We start from the raw sequence: 21,107 nt of genomic DNA on the forward strand, positions 1-21,107 counted from the left end.
TGGCTCCGGTATGCAGGATGGAAAAGAATGAGGGAGATGGGCCTTGGGCTTAGCATTATGGGCCGTTGGGCTAAGGGGTTGGTTGTTGGGTTTTTTTTTCTTTTTTCTCTTTTATTTCCTATGGATTGGGCTTTTGTGTTGATCTAGATCTAACTCGACGTTAATTCGAAGCTGCTCACTACTTTGACGTGTGGAGGGGAACACCATATAGGTCTCTAGGCCCCAAGCTACTCAAAGCGGTTGTGGAGAATATAGGGTTGTGTTGTTAGTTTTTATATATTTTTACTACTTTTAGCTTTGGATTGTCCGTCTTTTTGGACATTAGTTTTAGTATTTAGTTATTCGAATATTGGCTTTTTGGGCTTGTATTGGAGATTATATCTCCCGCTTGACCAGGCGTAAGGAGTGCATTGGAGGCTTGTCTCCTGCATGACCGTTGGTAGTGTTGGCTTTTGCCGATGTATGGGCGTCTTGCCCAATGGAGTTATCTATTTCCCTCAACAACAACAAAAAAGCAATACAACAATGAGAAAACCTCTCTTCCTACGGGAAAAAAAATGTCTTCAAAACATTTAAACGACACAAGCTAGAGGCCTCATGCGCTATGCACGCAATTACGGTACAAGTAAGAAACTATAAACGTCGTAAAAGACTTATATTCAACTTCACACATGCTCAATACCCTAATACATAAGGGTCCAGATTGCCTTGACTTGAGCCCAAACCCAAAACAGATCTCCCATTAGCCCAAGATTGAGCTCATGCCCAATGACTCGAGACCAAACCCAAGCCACCGTATGCGTAGTGATGCTCCTTTTTGCCTCCATCGAATCGTCGTGATGTCCTTCAGCAACGCACTTGTGGACCACGCGTTAAACTAATGTTTTGATAAGAAAATATATTTCTCTGATATTTTTTTTACTTTGATATTTGGTGCAAAAAAGAAAAAGAAAAGCGTACCAGTAGGGTTGCGAGAAAATTACAGATTCCCCTGTTTCATTTTGTTTTCAGTAAAAATTTCCAAAATCAAAATTTGTAAAACCAAAATACACCCTGCTTGCTACAAGCACAATCCGCGCCACATTGAGAAGTCAGAAGTCAGAAGTCAGAACCAAAAAAAGACACTGCGCGGATCGACTTTCTATGCCGTCGATAAGAACCCAGATCGAACGAGCTAAAATCCACAATCCGTGTCACACTTAAAAGGCTAAAACAATTCTCTCAACCAATAAAAACAATTGGCGCGGATCGACTCTTCAAGCCGTCCATTAGCACCCATATCCAACGATCACCATCAAGCCCCCAAACTCATTTCCCGAGTTCCCTTCTATATAAACACCCTTTATCTCCGCCAAATCAAATCATCCCAAATTCTCATTTCTCTCATCTTCCATCAAAATCAAACTCTCTCCTTCAATTTTTCCGGTGAACAATGTCAGGCCGCGGCAAAGGAGGCAAGGGATTGGGAAAGGGAGGAGCCAAGCGTCACAGGAAGGTGCTGAGGGATAACATCCAGGGCATCACTAAGCCCGCCATCCGCCGTTTGGCTCGCAGAGGCGGCGTCAAGCGTATCTCCGGTCTCATCTATGAAGAAACCAGAGGCGTCCTCAAGATCTTCCTCGAAAACGTCATCCGTGACGCCGTCACCTACACTGAGCACGCCCGGAGGAAGACCGTCACCGCCATGGACGTCGTCTATGCTTTGAAGAGGCAGGGGAGGACCCTCTACGGATTTGGGGGTTAAATCGTTGGGTGTTGGTTTAGGGTTGCTTCCAGGATTGGAGTTTAGATCTGGGTGCTATGGATATTCTGTAATAAAATTAGCTGTTCATGTAATTTGTACCCTCATTTCGAAGTAATAGTAGTTTGTTATGTTTTTGCATCATTTTCATCTCTGTGAATGATTCTGTTCTACTTGTTTAATTGTGGTGTCACTGTTTGACCCGGTTGGGCTGGGACTCGATGCAGCCCAATCACCTTAGACGACGCCGTGCAAGTTGCATAGCTTTTATTTAGTCTCTCTAAGCAGGGTAGCAGCAGAGGCTCCGTCTTTTTGTAAGAAATGGCGTCCAAAGCGCTACTCCGAACCGGAGCTTCTCTGATGAACCGGTTGCTATCAAAACCATTGCTCCACTCGAATTCGAATCACCAGATTGTTTCCCACGGCCTCGAAATCACTCCCAAGTGATTCCCATCTCTCTCAAACTTGGATGCTTCCCTCCGTTTTCCCCAAATCGACACCGAATCGATTACAAAGGTCTTCAATGAGGGCTTCGTGTACCCTTGTGGCCTACCTTATCTCCCCCTTATCTTACCTGAAGGTAATCTTTCTCGCTCTCATGTTCGGTTTATGCATTTTTATTTTATTTGATAAAGCAATCTTTCAGTATTATGAATCAATTGTCTTGTTTAGTTCCTTAGGAAATGTGGGAAAGATTTCAAAAGCAGTAGTTTCGCTTAGTTATGGGTTATTAGGATTGATGACTGAAGTAAACGGCGTTCTATAGAGTGAGGGTTTCATTTGTCTTTGTTTTGAAAAGGATTTGGGTTTTGTTTAGTTGCTGAGAAATTTTGGAACCCAGAAGTGTTTTTGGTGAATGAGAATGAAAATTTTTGGTTAACTGAGTTCATAGATTTGTAACACAAGGAAGCATTTCAATAGTAATGTCATATGCTCCGAGACTCTGAGTTGAACAAGGATCAGCTTCTAACTTCTAAGCAAGTCCATCATCGGCAGCTTCTCGTACCTCTATATTGAGTTTACTGCGTTTTGGTTCTATGTGATAAGTTTTGATGGGATGCCAAACTGAAACACTTAAGTCTTATGAGCTTGGCTTTTCCATCCATTTTATGGAAATTGTGTTGAGGCTTAATGTATCTTGCATGGCACTTCTAGGTTTATGATCAGTGTGTTTAAGCTAGTGCAAGACATCAGTAAGTTTCTATTGTGATATTCATTGTTTGTGGGGAGAAGTTGCTTTGGAGAATGAGACTATGTTCTTAAAGTATGTTAAAGGTTTCACATCACTTGCATATCTTTGTCAAAACTTGTATAATTCAGAATTTCAGATGGATTTGTGTATCAAGTTAGATTTCTTTTTTATGAGTATTGTGTAGTGTTTAATTTCTGCCTCTGTTAGAGTTAAGATTGGCACTTTAAACTGGGAGTCGAACGCTCTGCTAGTTGTCCTGTAGGCAATGCCAGTCAAGTAGGCTGCATGCCAATCAGACTTGCACAAAAGTTATTTGGACACAGTGTGTCTTTCTCTTTGGTTTACACTTACCTGGTTTATTATTTATCTTTCAGGAGATGAGTCTTCATCAAATGAGCCAATGATCTTATTTCCGAAGCGGACATTCCAGCCTAGTACTATCAGGCGTAAGAGGAACCATGGGTTTTTTGCTCGGTATCTCCCTCCCTTCCACTCTCTCTCTCTTTGTGTCTCTCTTACACACACACACAATCCATATGATAGGTTTAAGAGAACTTAATGTTCCTTCTAAAATTGGTTTTTTCTTATGTTATGTGATGTACCCGTAGTTGGATTTTAGACATCTTCTAGAATAAATATTATGTTTGTTGTTATGCAGTCTTATATTGCAAACTTTAGGTTTAGCTAGTTATGAAGGAATAAAACTGAATGTGGTTGGCTGAAGTGCTACCCATTCCCTCACAATGCTTTTCTTTGATACCAACGTTACTGAGCATATTTAGTTCTTTACGGCATGTAATTTCAATTCTCTAGTAGTCTGGATAGTAGATGCTTTAACCTAGCCTTGTTAAGAAACACTATAGAAACCAGTGAACTGTATTGCTACTTTGATAGTCGTATAAGCCTATGAAAACACTTCATTTCTGTAGTCTAATCGGCAGTTAAATCAAGTTTTTGTTTCAATTGTCTCTCATTTGAGGGATAGGTTTTTATCTCTTTGCACAGCTTGTCTTCCCTTATGTTTATGTCTCAACTCTGCCAAGGTTTTGCAAGAATGACTAACATACTTCTCACATGAACAGCAAGGCAACCAAGGGTGGACGGAGAGTAATTGCCCGAAGAATAGCGAAGGGTCGTGCAAGAATTACGGCTTAGCATCTCTTACCCCGGCCTAGTCATAATTAATCTTAATGAGCGAAAATCTAGGTTATAAGCTCATGTTTAGCATCTCATTGGTACTTGTAGTTGCTCATACCTCGACGTACCCTGGCCTTAATATTCTTTCAGAGATAATTTTGTTATCAGACTTATCAGTATTTCATGGTGTATGTGAGTTTTGTACGGTGGGCATTCTTTTTGCTTTGAGTATCAATTATATATCCAATCTGCTCACAATTCAGTAGCAAAAGAGTCGGCAGACATAGCATGCGATAGGTTCAAGATGAGATGGTCTGGACTCTGGAGTGGTGACTTATTGCTGTCTATTCCCTGTGTGAATTCTATAGTGACTGTGTGTGGCTTGAGTTAGATCAATGTTATATATCATACATTTGTAACTGGAGAAAAAAATTATCCACACTTTCCTACAGACTTACCAATTACATAGGAAACAATTAATTGAAGCAGTACAACTCTAACTTGAAGCTGTTTAAGTGTATGTCCAGACTTTCTAAAGCCGAGAGGTCACTTGAAGTGTATCAAGCCAATGTACAACACTACAACTCATAACTTTAACTGCTCTAACGTAAGCAGTACATTAATCAGAAGCCTAACATAAAGGAACTGAAATTTACCCTTATAATTTTACAATTCACATTTCTTATTTTTAATTTGTTAAAACACAGATAAAAAAAAAAACATATTACTAGAAACATACCAAAAGAGAAAATAAAAAGTATAGATTGTAAAATGAGGATTGTAAAATTTCAATTTCTTTAAATAATTACATCAAAAGTTCAAAACGACTTCTTATCAATTATATTTTATTTCTATTTGATAAGAAAATATATTCCTTCCATATTAGATTATATTTAGGTGCAAAAAAAAAAAAATAACCAAAACAAAAAGCCTCTACTAGTAAAACTGTAAAAGAGCTAACAGCACAATCCGCGCGCCACACTCTCAGAACCAATTAAAAGACACTGCGCGGATCGACTTTATATGCCGTCGATAGTCACCCAGATCCAACGGCCAGTATTCAATCCCCATCCCAGTATTCACACTGGAAAACCACAATCCGCGCTAAACCCAAAACAAATGCTTACAACCAATAAGCATACATGACGCGGATCGCCTCTCCACACCGTTGATAAGCACCCTTATCCAACGACCCCTATTAAACCCCAAACATTTTCCCGATTCCAAATCCCTAATTCCCTTCCCTATATAAAAACCCAACCTTCCTCTCTCCTTCACATCAAATCTTTCATCCAAATCAGAGTTTATCTCTTCTCAAAATTTTCCGGCGAAAATGTCAGGACGCGGCAAGGGAGGCAAGGGATTGGGCAAAGGAGGAGCCAAGCGTCACAGGAAGGTTCTCCGGGACAACATCCAGGGCATCACCAAGCCCGCCATTCGCCGTTTGGCTCGCAGAGGCGGTGTCAAGCGTATCTCTGGTCTCATCTATGAAGAGACCAGAGGTGTCCTCAAGATCTTTCTAGAGAACGTCATCCGTGACGCCGTCACTTATACTGAGCACGCTCGCAGGAAGACCGTCACCGCCATGGACGTCGTCTATGCTTTGAAGAGACAGGGAAGGACCCTCTATGGATTTGGGGGTTAATTCAGATTACGGCTTGTTTAGGATTTGGGGTTTAGATCTGGGTGTCATGAAATTGTAATACAAGTTTGATTTCTCAGTAAATTTGGCTGTTTCTTCTTTTTCTTACTATGTGGTTTGGTTTTTTTTTTTGATGGCTTCGTTAGATTGAAACTAGAATACTAGCATTATAACAAATTCCAGAACCAAGTGATTAGCAGCGTGCAATTTTTAGATCGTCATATTTGATCGACATGTTTCATGTCACTAAACCCTGATGCCGAAAATTTATATGGAACTTTTCTTCTTGGTCTTAAACATCTTTGTCTTTGAAATGTTTGTGAGGCCAAAAGGTCATGAAGAATTATGGTCACTTGCACCTCTGAAGTTAAATAAACTTCTGAAAATATAAGGCATGAATTGCATCATACATTTGGATTTGCATTGCACAGCTGCAGTAGTATGTACTGGTCACTGGCCACAAGCCATAGTGTTTATACTTCCCATTACTGTCGAAGAACACTGACTGGAAAAGCCATGGAGGCATATTCTGTGACACCCGGCAATTTAGTTGGGCTGACGCCTATGCTATTCGGACAATGTAGTTCACTTGATGAAGCAAGCTTTGGGTGCTTGATAAAATTGCAGTATCAACCATGAAAAATCCCATCACCAACCTGGAGTTATGAAGTCTAAAGTTGCAGATCAAATTAATCCCCCAAAACCAAATCAGAAACACAATTCCACTTCACATTTGCTTTAACTAGTAGAAATTAATCAAGCGAGGTTTACAACATGTCACAGCACGGCAACAATTGGTGGCCATCAACGGAAGATACTGATAAACAAGCAACCCCAAAGTTCAACCTCCTCAGAAATATTACGACAAACAAAACGCATGATCTGATGTTCACATATAATCATCCGCATCAATTCCACAACCTCTCGTCTGTGTAATGTTCTCCTGCTCAAGGTTTCATGATATCTCTCTTTCCATCATTACACGATGCTAGAGCAAAGTAGGCCTTTGCAAGTTGCCAAGTTGGAATTTGGAGACTTGACGAGTCTGGCATGTTCGGGTAGTCTTGGAACTGGTGTTGGCACCCATGGGAGCACCAGTGGGTAGAACTTAAAACGCTCGAGTAAACTCTTTTCAACTATCTTTAACCATTCTCCTGTATGAATGTTGTACCTGAAAATCTCTCCAATAGAATAACCTTCACCTATATGCAGATACACGGTCCCATCGTCACTAGGGTCAAAACCAAGAGGAAGGACTAGGTACATGGCATCATCATCTGGAACCATTTCCCAATCCAGTGCATAATTCTTCACCCTCTGATCCAAACAAAACTTGCCGGCTGCCGTGGAGACTTCTTCTTCATTCAACTCCACAACATACAAAACAAGGGTTTCAAGGTCGTGACCTAACACCCTCTGTTCACACCTACACACTGAAGAACACAAGTGTCGTCCCACGCATGCTGATCAAATTCAATGAAACGACATCTGTACTGACCAATACCATCATCAGGAGTACCATAACTGCTAGTACTAGGTACACTAGTACTATTCCTGTCGGTGATCATGAATGGATCTACTCCAATAAGAAAGTCGCAATCATGAGCCATCCAATACAACACACCATTCCAGGGAAAGTATATTTGGGTATCGATGGAATTATTATGAACAGGTGATGGGGTTGTGACAATTGATTCAGTCCATTCACCGGTCTCAGAAGAGAAGATCTGTACTTTGAATTTGCAGGATAATTTCTTTTCAGGATCATCAATTAATCTCACAACCCTGTACCTAAAATCAGTATTAAGTTGGATGTGGTCGTGAATGTCTTTGTCTTTCCTGCACTGGTAGTAAGGAAGATCGCAGATAAATCCCACTGCTGCGAACTGGCAGAGTTGAGGAGGGGGAGGAAGAGGTACCCATTGGTTTGTGTATGCATTGCAGATGTAGTAATCACGTTGATATAAATTGCTTGCACAGCACAATACTAAGTCATTATAGGTACCTACCACAATTGGCTCCTCGTTCAAATGGTTAAAACTCATAAGACTTCCAAATAACCGGGTTAGCGGCTTGCCCGACGATGATAGTCTTTTGAGAAATTCCACCCCTCGTCTGTTTATCAGACTACGGATTATTTCTGTCTGTTTATCACTTTGGAGACATAGGAAGCGACCAATGAAACTAGGATCAGACATGAGACTGCACCAATGCTTGGATACGCACTTGCACTGAGAAACATATTTATAGCAAGGAAGTCGACTCAGGATTTCAACCAAGACACCCTCTGGAAGATCACCAATGTTGATATTATTCATCAATATTGATGACGGTCTTGTTGCTACGGCTATTGATGATGATCGTTTTATTCTTTTCGAGTGATGAAGCTGATCAGACACGGGTACAGCTACAAGTGACGATCGTGAACTGTGAACTCCTTCTGTACCATCTCTCATGGTGGTCAGCAAAACAAAGACTGCAGAAAATTTTTAAGTTAAATCTTACAATTCAGCTTTATTGGCTTCAAAAGCGATCGACCTAATTGAATCAACAAAAAGAAGAGTCTTGATGGCAGTCATACACAACAGACATTCTAAAATAAACTTGACCAGCCACCCATATTGTCAGTATAATTTAACCAACAGCTGACACTATTCACTCAAGAGATAGAAAAATACTGATAACTTTGCATTAACTCCCTTAAGCCTATGACTCAATGTATGATTGCAGTGAAGTTCTATGGTAGTTCAGACCATTGATGTTATGTAACAACCAGCTACAATTTAGGAAATAAATCTCCGTACTAAGACAAATTACTGCTACGAAATCACAAAACCGGAAAATCATAAATAGAAACACAGAGCCAAATCACTAATTGCTGAAAATACCTAATCAATCATCAACACCCGATCAAGAACTCTACGAATTTGACAATGCTAACAAAACTCCAAATCAATCAAAACCTAACAAGCAAATAAATCCAATAAAATAAAACAGAAACAAAATCAAGATAAGGCGGTGGAGGAGTTGAGCCAGACCTCAAGGCGTCGGCGCGTGAACTGAGAGCCTTATCGGAAAGGCCTAGAGGTTTGGAATCTTTGTCGTCCGGCGGCGGAGTGAAGTGGCGAACACGGAGACGGCAAAGAAGAGCTGGGAGACTGGAGAGGATGCAGAAGATGGTACTGGAATGGGGCGGTGTTTCTCAATTTGGAACGGCTTGAGTTCAGGGGGTTTGTAAACGAGTGAGGTAAGCACTGGGGAGGATCGGTGAGAGAAAATAAGTATCGAAAATCTACTTTAAAATATTAATTACTAATAGTTTAATTTTAATGATGTTCACGTAATTAATCATAAATTTAATAATAAAAAAATAAAATATTTAATTTTAAAATAATATAATAATATTTTTCACCGTGAATGCAGTCAACCATGAACGTATGATTGAAGCAGGTCTTATTGATGACATCAAAGTACTTGTTAAAGTTTTTTAATTGTTTTCTGTATGTCATGTTAGTAGCGAGTGTAATGGAGTTGCACATTATGAGGATAGACTTGTTACTATCTGGTGTAGACAACCTCCAGATTGCATTCTGGATGTGCTGCAATTCGAGTGTAAGCAGACCTCTTGATGATATTTCTCACTTGAAAAAAAAAAAAAAAACTAGCTAACTGTATAGTTGTACGGAAGTGATTTGGGTGATAAATCATGTCGAGAATGTTACCCGCGCCTTCTAGCTGAATCCGAGGCCAGGGATCTCCATCCACCACGTGTCCAATCAGGTTCTGCTCCGCTAGCCTCTAGTCCCCTCATGTCCTCTCCTTCAATCATTTCCTCCACACCTTTTTCTGCGTCTCCAATTTCACCGCTACTCTTCCAACTCATCCCACCCACATATTGATCGGAATCTCTCCCGGCATGGGAATTCCGAGCGACGACGTCGTCGTTATCCAGAAAGCAAAACGGCCCGGCGAGCCTTGCGTCATCACCGTTAATTGCCCGGATAAGACCGGCCTGGGTTGCGATATCTGCAGAATCATCCTCGATTTCGGGCTCTACATCAAAAAAGCAGGTAGTGGAAAATGTTCAGCTTGCTAATGTTTAGTTTTTGGGTTTCACATTTGGCCCTTTTTATCGTACACAATTTTGTTGTAGCTGTTTAAGATGTAGAGTATGATTATTTGGTGAGATTTGTGAGTTTGTTTTTTCGGGCTGAGATCGGTATTTAAGTACTTTCCGGTTTCTTGATCACTATTTATGCAGGAACCAAATAGCAAGATAGGGACTTTTTATTTTGTTTTGGTTGTTTTCATTGGTTTTGGTACGTAGGTATTAGTACTAGGATAGAATCTCAGATTTTGAGTTTAGTGTTCCATATGTTCATTTTTCATCTTACCATGAATCCAGTTTATGCATTAATTCCATGTCATCTGCCAAATTAGGTGGTGTCAAAATTTGGGAAATATTTGGTGGCTGTAGTATTGTGTGTAATTGTTTTTCAAGTTGGAAGTCAAATGCTTCAATGTGCATTGTAGCTAGAGAATCATGTATTGTTCAGGTTTATGCATACTGGCCTGATATATTTTCTTGTACTTTGATGAAATTTCAATGTAGATTTTTCGACTGATGGGATATGGTGCTACCTTGTATTATGGGTGGTTCCAAATTCAAGCTCAACAGCGGTGAAATGGTCGAATTTGGAGAAGCAGCTCCTATCCGTGTGCCCGTCATGTTCTGTTCCGTATTACTTCTACCCCCAGCCTACATGTTCGGCCCCTGCAGTTTATCTATTAAAGTTTCTTTGCTCTGACCGTTATGGATTATTGCATGGTAAGGGAAATATCTCCCACTTCCACTTCACGAACAAATAATAGCTTTGTTCAATTGTCTCCCTCCAGCTCTAATCTCATGTTGCCTTTGTCTTAGATGTCACTGAAATTCTGTCTGATCTTGAGCTTGCGATTCAAATGGTGAAAGTGACAACAACACCAGATGACAGGGTCTTGGACTTGTTCTTCATAACAGATAACATGTGAGTTTTGCTTTGGTGTTCCTTTTCTGTTTTCTAGATCTCAAAGTTTTATCATTTTCTGATTTCTGACATTGGCAGTCGCGTTCTTTGGACAAAGTTATTAGATCTTGCATAGTTGTTTACTTGCCTTTAATTTATCCCTGTCTGACTGACGATGCCTTGGGTTTTCAGAAATTCTGTATGATAATATGCTTGTTTTCACACGTTTACATGGTTTCTATGGTGAATTGGTATTTACTTTAAGACATAATAGGTTTAGTTTCTTAGGTACTTAGCTTGCCTAAAGGTAGACAATATGGGACAAGGTGTATTTACTTTCCTCTTTCTCACTGAGCTGATATTGATTCCTAACTTGCAAATTTTTTGCTGATCAATTGGTAAAGGATAAGATATCGTTATCCTCAGAACCAGGAATATAACTGCATCTAGTCAAAATTATTGTCCTCGTTTCGGCATTCTTGGTAGTGTAATAAGTCGGTTATTGTGAAATGTAATATTGTATTTACTTATTAATAATGTATGGGCTAATTCTGATTTCAGGGAGCTTCTGCACACAAAGGAGCGGCAAGATAAGACATTGAAACAGTTGCAAGCTGTGTTGGGTGAGTCGTGTACTAGTTGCGAACTCCAGTTGGTAGGTCCTGAGTATGATCCCCACCATGGCATCTCTTCTCTGTCTCCTGTAGTAGCCGAAGAGCTATTTAGATGTGAGCTTTTGGATAAAGAAATCCGTTCTCAAGCTCTTAGTCCAGATATGGCTAAACTAAAGAACGCCAATGTGACAATAGACAACTCATTGAGCCCGGCACACACATTACTTCAGATCCACTGTGTTGATCACAAGGGTCTCTTTTATGACATTATGAGAACTTTGAAAGACAGCAACATCAAGGTATAGATTCTTATATCATTTCTTTTCCAGACAACATCAGATCATGTTTAGTAAGTAGGGTTTTATGGTGTTAGTTTGGTCAGCATATGCTGGATCCTACCTGTCCTAGAATGGTAAAATTCCCAGCCTCTTAATAAGATGAGTGTGGTTAGCTGGTTTCAAGGTCCTAGTTGCCACAGGTTTCCCTACATAAGAATGGGGTTGAATTCTGACTTCAAAAAGGGTGATGGGAGAGTTATATGCGCATTTGGCGCATGTGGAATGAATGTGAGTTGGTGGAACTCTTACATTTTGGAAAGTTAGGTTAGCTGGTTTCCAAGGCCCTAGTTGACACAGGATTCCCTACAAGGAATGGGGTTGAATTCTGACTTCAACCCCAACAAGGGTGATGGAAGAGTTATATGTACATTTGGCGTGTGTGAAAGAATGTGAGTTGGTGGAGCTTTTAAATTATGAAAAACTAGGTTTCTTTGCTAGATAATGTGGTGCTGAGACCTAAAGTTTTCACTTTTGTTCTGCTGTATTTTTGTTTTGTTAATATGCAGAAACATGGAAACCCAATCCATTAGCCAAGGGGTTTGTAGATGTAAAATTATTCAAAAGACATTTTACCTTGTGGACCCTATAAACTTGTAGAATGTAATAAGTATCTTTCTCCTATTTACTTAATATATCATGCTCCTTTTGTATGCCAATTTATCTTTTCTATATCATTTTCATTGCCCCTGTGTTCAATTGCTGTTCTCAACCCTTGACTTATAGGAAATCGCACTCCTTTTGTACACCAATTTATATTTCTATACTCATTTAGTCATTTTCATCAACCCCATAGATTTCAGTCCCTGTTCTCAACCCTGCCTATAGGAAATCAAGCTCCTTTGTATGCTGATATATCTTTCTATACACATTTTCATTGATCCCATAGAGTTCAATTGCTGTTCTCAACCCTTGACGTATAGGAACTCGATTTTTGCTTTACTAACCCCCAAACTTCCTTGCAGTGGCTTTCTGCATCCTCTTATTTTGTTCTATCTTAACAAACTCATAAACACACAGAAACCATGTTAGAGACAAACAAGTGTTTGTTGGCCATGAAATACGAAGCCAAAAGATCAAATTTTGTTTGCCAGGAACATTTTGACTGTTCTTATCTTCTATTTTCTTATGTGATGTCATCTGAAGGTGTACATTGCCAGATTGATAAGGTTTTGCAAATTTTTGATGCAAAATGTTTGGCCATCTTTTCTTGTTCAGATAGCTTATGGTCGATTTTCTCCAGCTACAAAAGGGTATCGTGATTTAGACCTTTTTATTCAGCGAAAGGACGGGAAAAAGATTCAGGATCCAGAGGAGCAGAGTGTGTTGTGTTTGAATTTAAAGGTGGAGATGCTTCACCCACTGCGTGTTATTATTGCAAACCGAGGGCCTGATACAGAATTATTGGTTGCTAATCCAGTTGAGAAATCTGGAAAGGGGCGACCACTAGTTTTCTTTGATGTTACACGGGCACTAAAAGCACTGAAGATCTGCATTTTCTCGGTAAGAAGGCAGCATAGATTTAAAACTAAAAATGTATGTGTTATTTTGTTAATTGTTGACTCGCACAATTTGGCCAAGTTTGAAGTGACTACTCAACTGTTCTAATGGCTTGTTGACTTCTCTTTCAGGCTGAAATTGGAAGGAGGATCTCAGCAGTAGATCGTGAATGGGAGGTGTATAGTTTTCTGTTGGAGGAGAACACCAAATTTCAATTCTCAAATATGGTAGCTAAGAATCAGATTGTAGATAGAGTTAGACGAACACTGATGGGATGGTGAGCATAGTTATCATCCTTTTATCAATGTTCTGAGTCTTAATGTATCTATATGAGCTCGCTGTAGCTCTGCCCTCCCGGTGGGGTTGAGGCTTAACCTCTATAATGAATGACTTATGTTGAAATCTGTTGAAGGTGACCAGTATGTATTGGTCCTGGCCGCAAGCATGCAGATTCCTGTTTCGTATGTAAAGTGCTATGTTCTTAGGGGGTGAGGGAAAGAAAGCAAATATTCTTGTCATTGTTGATTAATTTGAAGTAGTTTTGACCTAGTTGTTTGAGCAATTTCTTCCCTCTTCTGAAAGGGCAGCCATGTGAGACGTGTGAAGTCTTCTTTGGTGTCCACCCACCAGTCCTTTTATGCAGAATACATTGATTATTAGGGGATATCATAGAGTTTTGGCTGCTGTATCAGTAAGTTATGGCTGTTATGCATAGGACATGGTCAAAGAATCTTCTCATTCCATTCATAATTTCATATTATAAGAAAATCTTGTCATTAGTTTCCACTTTCCAGTAATTATCTTTCGGCCAATTAAAAAGGATATTTCATCAAGCATGTAAGCAATAATGCACTGGATACTATCAGATCTGAAGTTAAGCTTGGGGTAAGCAATCTCTTATTCTCTTGTGAATTCCCTCGTCTTGCACCCCTTTTAAACCCGGTCGTCCTTAGCGGGTTGGTTATGTAATATGCACTCTCCTTTACGAGTTACGCCTATGGGTCACAATTTGAGCGTGATATCTAAAAAAAAATACGTCAGAACTTAGAACGTGTACCAGACAGGCTAGACAATTTTTGGCATACTTTCCTAAATAAGTTTAATTTTATTTTGTAAAAAGAAACTAGCAGACAGTGTGGTATATTGGCATGAAAATCTTTTTTAGAAAATTTATCAATGTGAGCTTTCATATTCACTCCACCAAAATTTCAAACAAATTTACTATAGAAAAGCTTGCGCGCCCTTTTTAAAAATCATATGCATCTTTGTTAGAGGTCCTACTGTCCTAGACTAGACTAAACGTTTTACACGACTACAATTTGATTTCATTACATTTCAACAAAATTATCAATCTCCACTTGAAAAGCTCCGCGCCCATTTGATCAAAAATTAGAGGACGTGATACAAAGTAAGACCAACAGTCCAAAACATTTTCGGTATATGACGTGTAACTACACATATCTATGTGTATGGTTTATATTTGACAACATATTACAAACATATGCTAGTCATTTAAATTGTTATGAATGATTAACATTCTATCGTGTATTTACACGTATACGAGAACTTACAAGACACAAGTGATATACTAACACTTCAACTTAAAATCACTCTAAATAACTTTTGAGGAAATTTTACAAATAATATTACAAGTCATTCATCATATTAGTGTATCAACTTCAAAAACTATTAGATTTGTACCCCAACATCAAAATTCGACCTACTATCAAAATGATGGAGCCAGAGAAAAAATCATACAGGCACACGGCCAAAAAAATGCTTTCTAGGTTTTTGCACGGATTGAGCCAGAGAGTTTTTGGGTTTCTGGCATGGATGGAGCCAGTGAAAAAAATCATATAGGCACAAGGCAAAAAAAAACAAAGTGAAAGGACGAAATTGTCTTTGAGATAGTTTGCACAATGATATACTTGACATTATTATTGACGGAAAATACGTTAATTGTATTAAGATTAAATGTTAAGATATCGATCTAATAATTCTTAAATTTAAGACATCAAAATAATAAATAACCTTTAATTTGGGTACTATTTATAAAATTTCCTCGTAACTTTGAGATGAACTCTCAGGTCTCCACTCGCAGACGATTTACAAAGCTATCAAACTGGTAACGTAGAAATGAAGTATGGCCCGCCGGATCGATTGGCGTGAATTGTATGATTAGGGTAATTATTTAGAATGATTGTGAAAGTCAGGATGCCGACAACTAGACTCAAGAATGCAATAAATGCCAGCACACTGTTACGCCACGTGGACCTCACAATTTGCATAGTAGGCCCCTGCCATGATTCAAAATCCAAATATTATCCGCAAATCATTCTAGAATAAAAATAAAACAGAAAACGTGGGTGGTATGCCGTACAGAGAAGAAGCCACATTTCTTCACAGGCTCCACCCGTCGATCTCATTGCTTCGCTCCCACGCCACATCACCAATTCAATTATTCATCAAATTGCAGATTACTTTATTTCTAATTTTCGTTTTCGTTTTGGTACTCCCTCTCTCTCGCATTTCAACACCACCAGCAGAAGAACAAGACCGGCGCCCGTGAACCGGATTTAGCTAAGGCCGCGTTTGGATCGAGCTCGATTCTCTAATGCGATTGTTGATGGTCTCAAGGAGTAGGAGGAGAAGGAGGTCGGTATCGTAATCATCAGAATGCCGCAAGGTTCTTTCACGCCGCGGAGCTCTGCCTATCTCGACGCTCTCACTCAAGAAATCGAGAAGAAGCTCCAGCGGGTTCGTTTCTTCTCTCTTTTTTTGTACTCACAGTTTAACTCGGAAGTTGATACTGGATACTAGAACACGTAATTCCATTTTAATTTTGATTTTAATATGTTATTTTTACGTAAAGGAAGTAAACGGAAAATCTGTGATGATCGGTTTGTTGTTATAGTTATGGAACTGCTTGATTTGTCATTGTGTGAGTAACTGGATTGCGTTTAGTGTGTGTGGATTTAACAGGATTTGATTGCTTTCACAAGAAACGCTCTATGAGAAATGCTGACTTGACTTTGTAGAGAGATTCATTTGTGTTTTATGTGTTTGCAGGCCCTAGCTTCTCCATCACTGCGGCGCAACCTGTTGCAGGAGTTGTTTACTGACATTGCGTTAGAGATTGATGAGCGGGCCAAAGGTCAGTTTATACTGCTTTTGATGAGTTTGGAACTTACACCTAAATTTGGCATTGTGTCGAGTATAATTGGACTTGTTAAGAGTAATCGAGAGGAATTTAGGTGCTCGAGGTTTCCAACTAATTCTTTGTTGTGGATGATCACACTTGACATCGGCTGGAAACTAATTATTTGGTAGAACATGGTGTTCACCGTATATGAGATACTAAAAGAACATGGTTGTGTGTACCTATGGAATAGCTATCACATGGGTCTACCCCATCCCTTGTCACTAAGAATATAAATTATGGTATAACCACCTTTATAATTCAAGTTTTGTAGTGAAGATTTGTACGGCCATGTAATGGACCATTGATTCACCACTTGCAGTCTTGCACATAACAAGAACGGTTAGTTTGAAGTTCTTAATAGATAACTAAATAAAAGATTATTTAACCTCAAAATTTGGGCTAAATCAGATTTTATTCGAAAATCAGTAACATTAGAGTAACTGCTTAAAGGGGCAAGCTGCACAAATTCTACATCCCTGTGTGACTTAAGTGCCTTGGACTATTCAGTCATTGGTGCAGTCTAGTAGTTGATTATGGAAATTTAATCACTGCATTCATTTCCTAACGTCCAACGAGTCTTTAGAATTTTTGTAGGATTTCATGTTGGACTACTAATGTTAGATCTCAGAGGCAACAATTATGAATGCTGATCTCATCATTGGTATTGACATTGCATGTCAGATATAATTCTCAGCGGGGAAGATGATGCTATTTCTCCTGCAGAGGATTGCATTTATGATCAGCTATGCTTTCATGATGTGCTTGCTGACTATTATGTTTGGGTACCTGAGAGTGGAAAACGCATCCTCGATCTGATTGTCCAACTCTGGAGCCAGTCATTTGCATCTCACATTTTCGCCTTGTTATTTCACAAATGGGTATGCAGCTTGAATCTATTTTCTTCATCTTTTCCATTCTAAATATTGAAGTGTGGTTTCAGTAAAATGCTTCTGGTTAACGTTCGTTTCAAGAGAGAATCACATTGTCCAAGTATCTTATTGCTTTTCCTTTTGGGAGAATGAATAGAAGTGTAGTATCGAATCCTGCTCATTGTTTGTCAACAAAGAGCTCTTTGCCTCAAGTGCATTTTGCCTTTATCAGTCCACTTTGCTTTATACCATACTGATGAGTATATCCGAGCACTATTCTACAGGATGATATTTATGACTTCCAAAACAACAAGAGGTTTACATCTTGTCTGTTCATTTTCATTTAACTGGATGCTTTGGGAGGTAGAAAATTCTATTTATTGAGCTGGACTAGAATATTGGTTGGCTTTCAAAAAACTTAAAACTCATTCAGCTTGCTTCAGAAAGTTTTTAAAGTCCTTAATTTAGCAGTTACTAGTAAAAATGAATGTTGCAGCTGTTATTCAATCAATGAATTTTTTGTTTACTTATCAGCTCTGGTAATATTTTCATTAGTAGAAGAACATAATTATGATTGAAGTAATAAGTGCTTATAGTTGATTATTGGTTCTTTACTCTTTTTCTTTGATATGCCATTGTGATGATGAGGATTAAATCCTCTAGTTTTTGTGGACAGCTTTTTGAAGTTCAACTTGACAACTCTGAAGTTCTACTGCGGTTCTCATCTGCTCTTGTTCAAGGTGCTACAAATGTTTTCTGGTACGATATTAGTGAATGTTGGTTATAAATTGTGATTGCGTGAAACTGATTCTTGGTGGCTTTTGGAATGGCTTTGCAGTTAGACGAAAAATGTCTTTGTTTTATTTTATTTTTAGTGAGAGGACCATGATATGCGTGATGTCTCCCTCCTTAACTATTTGAAGTTGTAAATTCTATCATAAATGCATGTATGTTTATAATTATTTGTATGGGAAATTAAATATGTGGTGTTAAGTTGTAATCATCCTGTGAAAATCAATTTGATGTGTCTAGAATTTTAAAACAAGCAAGATAGATATATTTATTTGGAGGAACCTTGCACGACATGTAAATTGGTAACAATATCTTGCAATTGTAATCTTCTTAACAGTTTCTATAGTCTGTTTGCTACTCTGCTTAATTCCACTGTTCTTGTCCGTGATTAAGCATTTTGTCTGTGGACTTTCACATCCCCTTGTACTGACAACTGGAAACTTTGCAATAATGTTTTACCGAACCAACTTATCAAATGTGTTGTCTTCTCATTTGCAGGATTGACATTCAGTCAAATATGCGGCGATTTGAATCCCTCTTTATTGTGAGAGCCCCTTTCAGAATGAAATTAATAACCTTTATCAAGAACCTTACGAGACATTTATTGTTTTCTTGTATTGCTTGTATTTCAGTATCTTCTCGAGGATGTTGCTTTGGAATCCACCCTGTTAAATAAAATTCCTGTACAGGTCTGGAATCCTACCCTTTACATGGAACTTTAACTGGGATTTTCTAATCAGAATCAGAAAAACAAAAAATCCAATTTCTTTGTAGGAGGGAAATTAAAATTAACTTGTGAATTCTTCATTGATTTCAGGTCCAGCGTGATCTGTATCTTTTACTTTCAAGGTTCATATTCTTTTATAACAAAGGTTAGTTTTCTGGTGAAGAATTTTCAACCCTGAAACAATAAATTGCAAATTCTTCTGTAATGTGTTGATTCATGCAGTTGACAAACTTGAGAGCTTCTTAAGGCAATTTCCTGTTTTCCCGAATGCTTTTCTGGTTGGTGGTCCTGCAGACTTCTTTGTTATTGAACTTGCAGATCAGGTAAATTTCAAAAATTACTCATGACTTCAGGATTTATTAATTTATTTCCTTTTGTTAACATGTTTTGCATTGATGCAAATAGAGTTTTCCATTTAAAATGATATTGATGTTTTCTTTACTGGTCAGCTTCAAAAACTGAAGGTGGAACCGGTATTGCTCCATTACTTCTCACACATTAAAGTTCTCCAGGGTAATAATTTTTCACCCATTTTACATGGTTTATTATTCGAAGATTCATATGAATATTATTATATTTGCCAGTATTGTGATGAATGTACTTCTGCTGTTCGATAGGTATGGAGCTGAGAATGGCCACAAGTACAAGATTAAAGACTTGTTTGTATAGCTTCACTTCTCCTGGTGGTCCAATGTACCCTACAAGAGCTGTTCGTCATGCTGCCTGGGATGCTTTAGATTTTCTTTTTCCAGTGAGTAGATCTTATCCCATCACAGTTATCTGTTAAAACCAAAAAACTTCACTGCGATTTTAGGAGATGGTATACTGTTTAACTTTTTTTTTATGTCATCTCTTAAACTCAAGACATTGCTGCAGTTAGAAGTCTTGATTTTATATTGGAAATGAGCTCAACAAGTTTGCAACTTGTAAATTTGTTATCTCAAATAGCTTAAAATGTTATTGATTAATGTGTTAGGATCCTTCCCATGCATGTTTAAGCAAAACGACTACGAACAGTAGGAAGTTGATTTTTCACCCTTTTTTTATTAGTTCTTTTTACAAAGATTTTTTTTTTCTTTACAGTATCTTACAAAGAAGGATAGTTGTTTTCTATTTGTTGGTTTGTATTTTGTAGATTATCTTGTTACAGATTTTCCAATATCTTATTGGATGTGAGGATGATAGACTGTCCAATATGTTATCATACATGTGAACCATCATATTTAAAATCATGAGATTACTTAGTGACAAGTTAAGTTGGATTAGATACATAGGACCTTACAATAACATGATGCTTTGAGAGACTCCCTTTTTGTTGTTGTTTTGGATTGATTGTGGACATCAAATGAAAGGACTTGCCATTGTTGTCTCCAGACTTGTGCTTAAAAGGAAATAAAAGCAGAAGTATTAAGACTTTGTGTACCAAGTCTGGGAGCATAACTTTGATTTCTGAATGCAGGTTGGGCGATACCCTCGACATCTCATAAGTCTGTTCTTCCGATTGTTGTATCCATGGTACTGGCCCTCTTCTTGTTGGAATTTTGTGATGGATTGCATAAAGGCAGTATTGTATTCGCTATTGGGCTTAATCTATTCAAGTTTAGAGAAGCTGAAAAGGCCGAAGTTTTAAGTTCTCAGAATTCCAAAAAATGTAGCCTCCTGTATAGTGAAAAACTGAAAACTTCTAGGAAGGCCAGTGCCAGTTTGTATGATTTGTACCGTATATGAGCTTTTGCTGTTTTTAGCTGCCATCAGCTTTTGAGTTCGTCATATATTGGATTTGATTGATGTTCAACTAAATTAGACTTCACTTGTGCTTTGGTGTTCAAAGTTGGAACCGTGCACACAAGGCCTTACAATAAAGCCCCGAGTAAGCCATTAAGTGGAGCATTGCATTAACATTCTGCAGCATAAAAGACATTAGATCTGTATCTTTTCATATGATACAGCCTGGTAACAGCATTCGTCTGCTCTTTTCATGAGGAAATTTGCTTTTACTTCTAGTACTAGTATTGAGGCAAAAATTACTTTTCCTTTGATGGTAAAACTATACTTAAATTTTCTGAAAAGGAACACTTGTTGGCAGCAAAGTGAAGCAATTTTCTTCTTTTTTTTTTTCGTTTTGTGGGAATGAAGCTATTGTCACATAAATATCTCTATCAATTTCCGTAAGAACTTGATAAAGTTCAAATTTTTGACGAGGTATAAAGATTTACAACTACATCCTTCATGAAAGTAATGGATGCAGAGAAGAAAACAAGAGCAAACTATAAAGTATCTCTAGTTGTACCATTTTGGGTGATAGATAGCCGAAAGGCCTGAAACAAACGAACACGATACATAGCAC

The 21,107-nt window shown here is 38.4% G+C and overlaps 4 protein-coding genes and 1 pseudogene across 5 annotated transcripts; 4 read left to right on the top strand and 1 right to left on the bottom strand.

The window, feature by feature from the left end:
* Positions 1 to 1,432: 1,432 nt before the first annotated feature.
* Positions 1,433 to 5,818, top strand: LOC101294921 (histone H4-like). The gene is made up of 2 exons (XM_004294530.1): positions 1,433 to 1,541; positions 5,372 to 5,818. Exons 1-2 carry the CDS (start codon positions 1,433 to 1,435, stop codon positions 5,713 to 5,715), a joined length of 453 nt encoding a protein of 150 aa, XP_004294578.1. The 3' UTR covers positions 5,716 to 5,818.
* On the top strand, positions 2,063 to 4,160 carry LOC101295205 (annotated as a pseudogene). The gene is made up of 3 exons (XR_184258.1): positions 2,063 to 2,321; positions 3,308 to 3,407; positions 4,016 to 4,160. The product of XR_184258.1 is annotated as an uncharacterized LOC101295205 (transcript).
* Positions 5,819 to 6,690: 872 nt separating the features above from the next.
* LOC101294348 (F-box only protein 8-like) lies at positions 6,691 to 8,811 on the bottom strand. The gene is made up of 3 exons (XM_004295881.1): positions 8,751 to 8,811; positions 7,211 to 8,188; positions 6,691 to 7,145 (listed from the first exon to the last, which is right to left on the bottom strand). The coding sequence occupies exons 2-3, from the start codon at positions 8,166 to 8,168 to the stop codon at positions 6,691 to 6,693; spliced, it is 1,413 nt and encodes a 470-aa protein (XP_004295929.1). The 5' UTR covers positions 8,169 to 8,188; positions 8,751 to 8,811.
* A 443-nt stretch (positions 8,812 to 9,254) lies between these two features.
* Positions 9,255 to 13,618, top strand: LOC101295495. The gene is made up of 6 exons (XM_004294531.1): positions 9,255 to 9,782; positions 10,325 to 10,540; positions 10,637 to 10,742; positions 11,283 to 11,634; positions 12,889 to 13,173; positions 13,302 to 13,618. The coding sequence occupies exons 1-6, from the start codon at positions 9,629 to 9,631 to the stop codon at positions 13,449 to 13,451; spliced, it is 1,263 nt and encodes a 420-aa protein (XP_004294579.1). The 5' UTR covers positions 9,255 to 9,628; the 3' UTR covers positions 13,452 to 13,618.
* Positions 13,619 to 15,538: 1,920 nt separating this feature from the next.
* Positions 15,539 to 20,562, top strand: LOC101295786. The gene is made up of 11 exons (XM_004294532.1): positions 15,539 to 15,927; positions 16,240 to 16,324; positions 17,054 to 17,250; positions 17,918 to 18,000; positions 18,532 to 18,577; positions 18,666 to 18,722; positions 18,851 to 18,905; positions 18,983 to 19,083; positions 19,210 to 19,273; positions 19,378 to 19,511; positions 20,220 to 20,562. Exons 1-11 carry the CDS (start codon positions 15,847 to 15,849, stop codon positions 20,388 to 20,390), a joined length of 1,074 nt encoding a protein of 357 aa, XP_004294580.1. The 5' UTR covers positions 15,539 to 15,846; the 3' UTR covers positions 20,391 to 20,562.
* Positions 20,563 to 21,107: the final 545 nt, after the last annotated feature.

This window comes from Fragaria vesca, linkage group LG3, assembly GCF_000184155.1.
Source record: "Fragaria vesca subsp. vesca linkage group LG3, FraVesHawaii_1.0, whole genome shotgun sequence".
NCBI classification, from domain to species: Eukaryota; Viridiplantae; Streptophyta; class Magnoliopsida; order Rosales; family Rosaceae; genus Fragaria; species Fragaria vesca.

Coding starts and splice junctions, on each gene's coding strand:
- LOC101295495 (XM_004294531.1), top strand. CDS start 9,629: ATGGGAATTCCGAGCGACGACGTCGTCGTTATCCAGAAAGCAAAACGG. Junction 9,783..10,324: donor GCTCTACATCAAAAAAGCAG/GTAGTGGAAAAT, acceptor ATTTCAATGTAG/ATTTTTCGACTGATGGGATA. Junction 10,541..10,636: donor CCGTTATGGATTATTGCATG/GTAAGGGAAATA, acceptor CCTTTGTCTTAG/ATGTCACTGAAATTCTGTCT.
- LOC101294921 (XM_004294530.1), top strand. CDS start 1,433: ATGTCAGGCCGCGGCAAAGGAGGCAAGGGATTGGGAAAGGGAGGAGCC. Junction 1,542..5,371: donor CACTAAGCCCGCCATCCGCC/GTTTGGCTCGCA, acceptor CATCCAAATCAG/AGTTTATCTCTTCTCAAAAT.
- LOC101295786 (XM_004294532.1), top strand. CDS start 15,847: ATGCCGCAAGGTTCTTTCACGCCGCGGAGCTCTGCCTATCTCGACGCT. Junction 16,325..17,053: donor GATTGATGAGCGGGCCAAAG/GTCAGTTTATAC, acceptor ATTGCATGTCAG/ATATAATTCTCAGCGGGGAA. Junction 17,251..17,917: donor CCTTGTTATTTCACAAATGG/GTATGCAGCTTG, acceptor TTTTGTGGACAG/CTTTTTGAAGTTCAACTTGA.
- LOC101294348 (XM_004295881.1), bottom strand. CDS start 8,168: ATGAGAGATGGTACAGAAGGAGTTCACAGTTCACGATCGTCACTTGTA. Junction 7,146..7,210: donor TACTCCTGATGATGGTATTG/GTCAGTACAGAT, acceptor TGTGTTCTTCAG/TGTGTAGGTGTGAACAGAGG.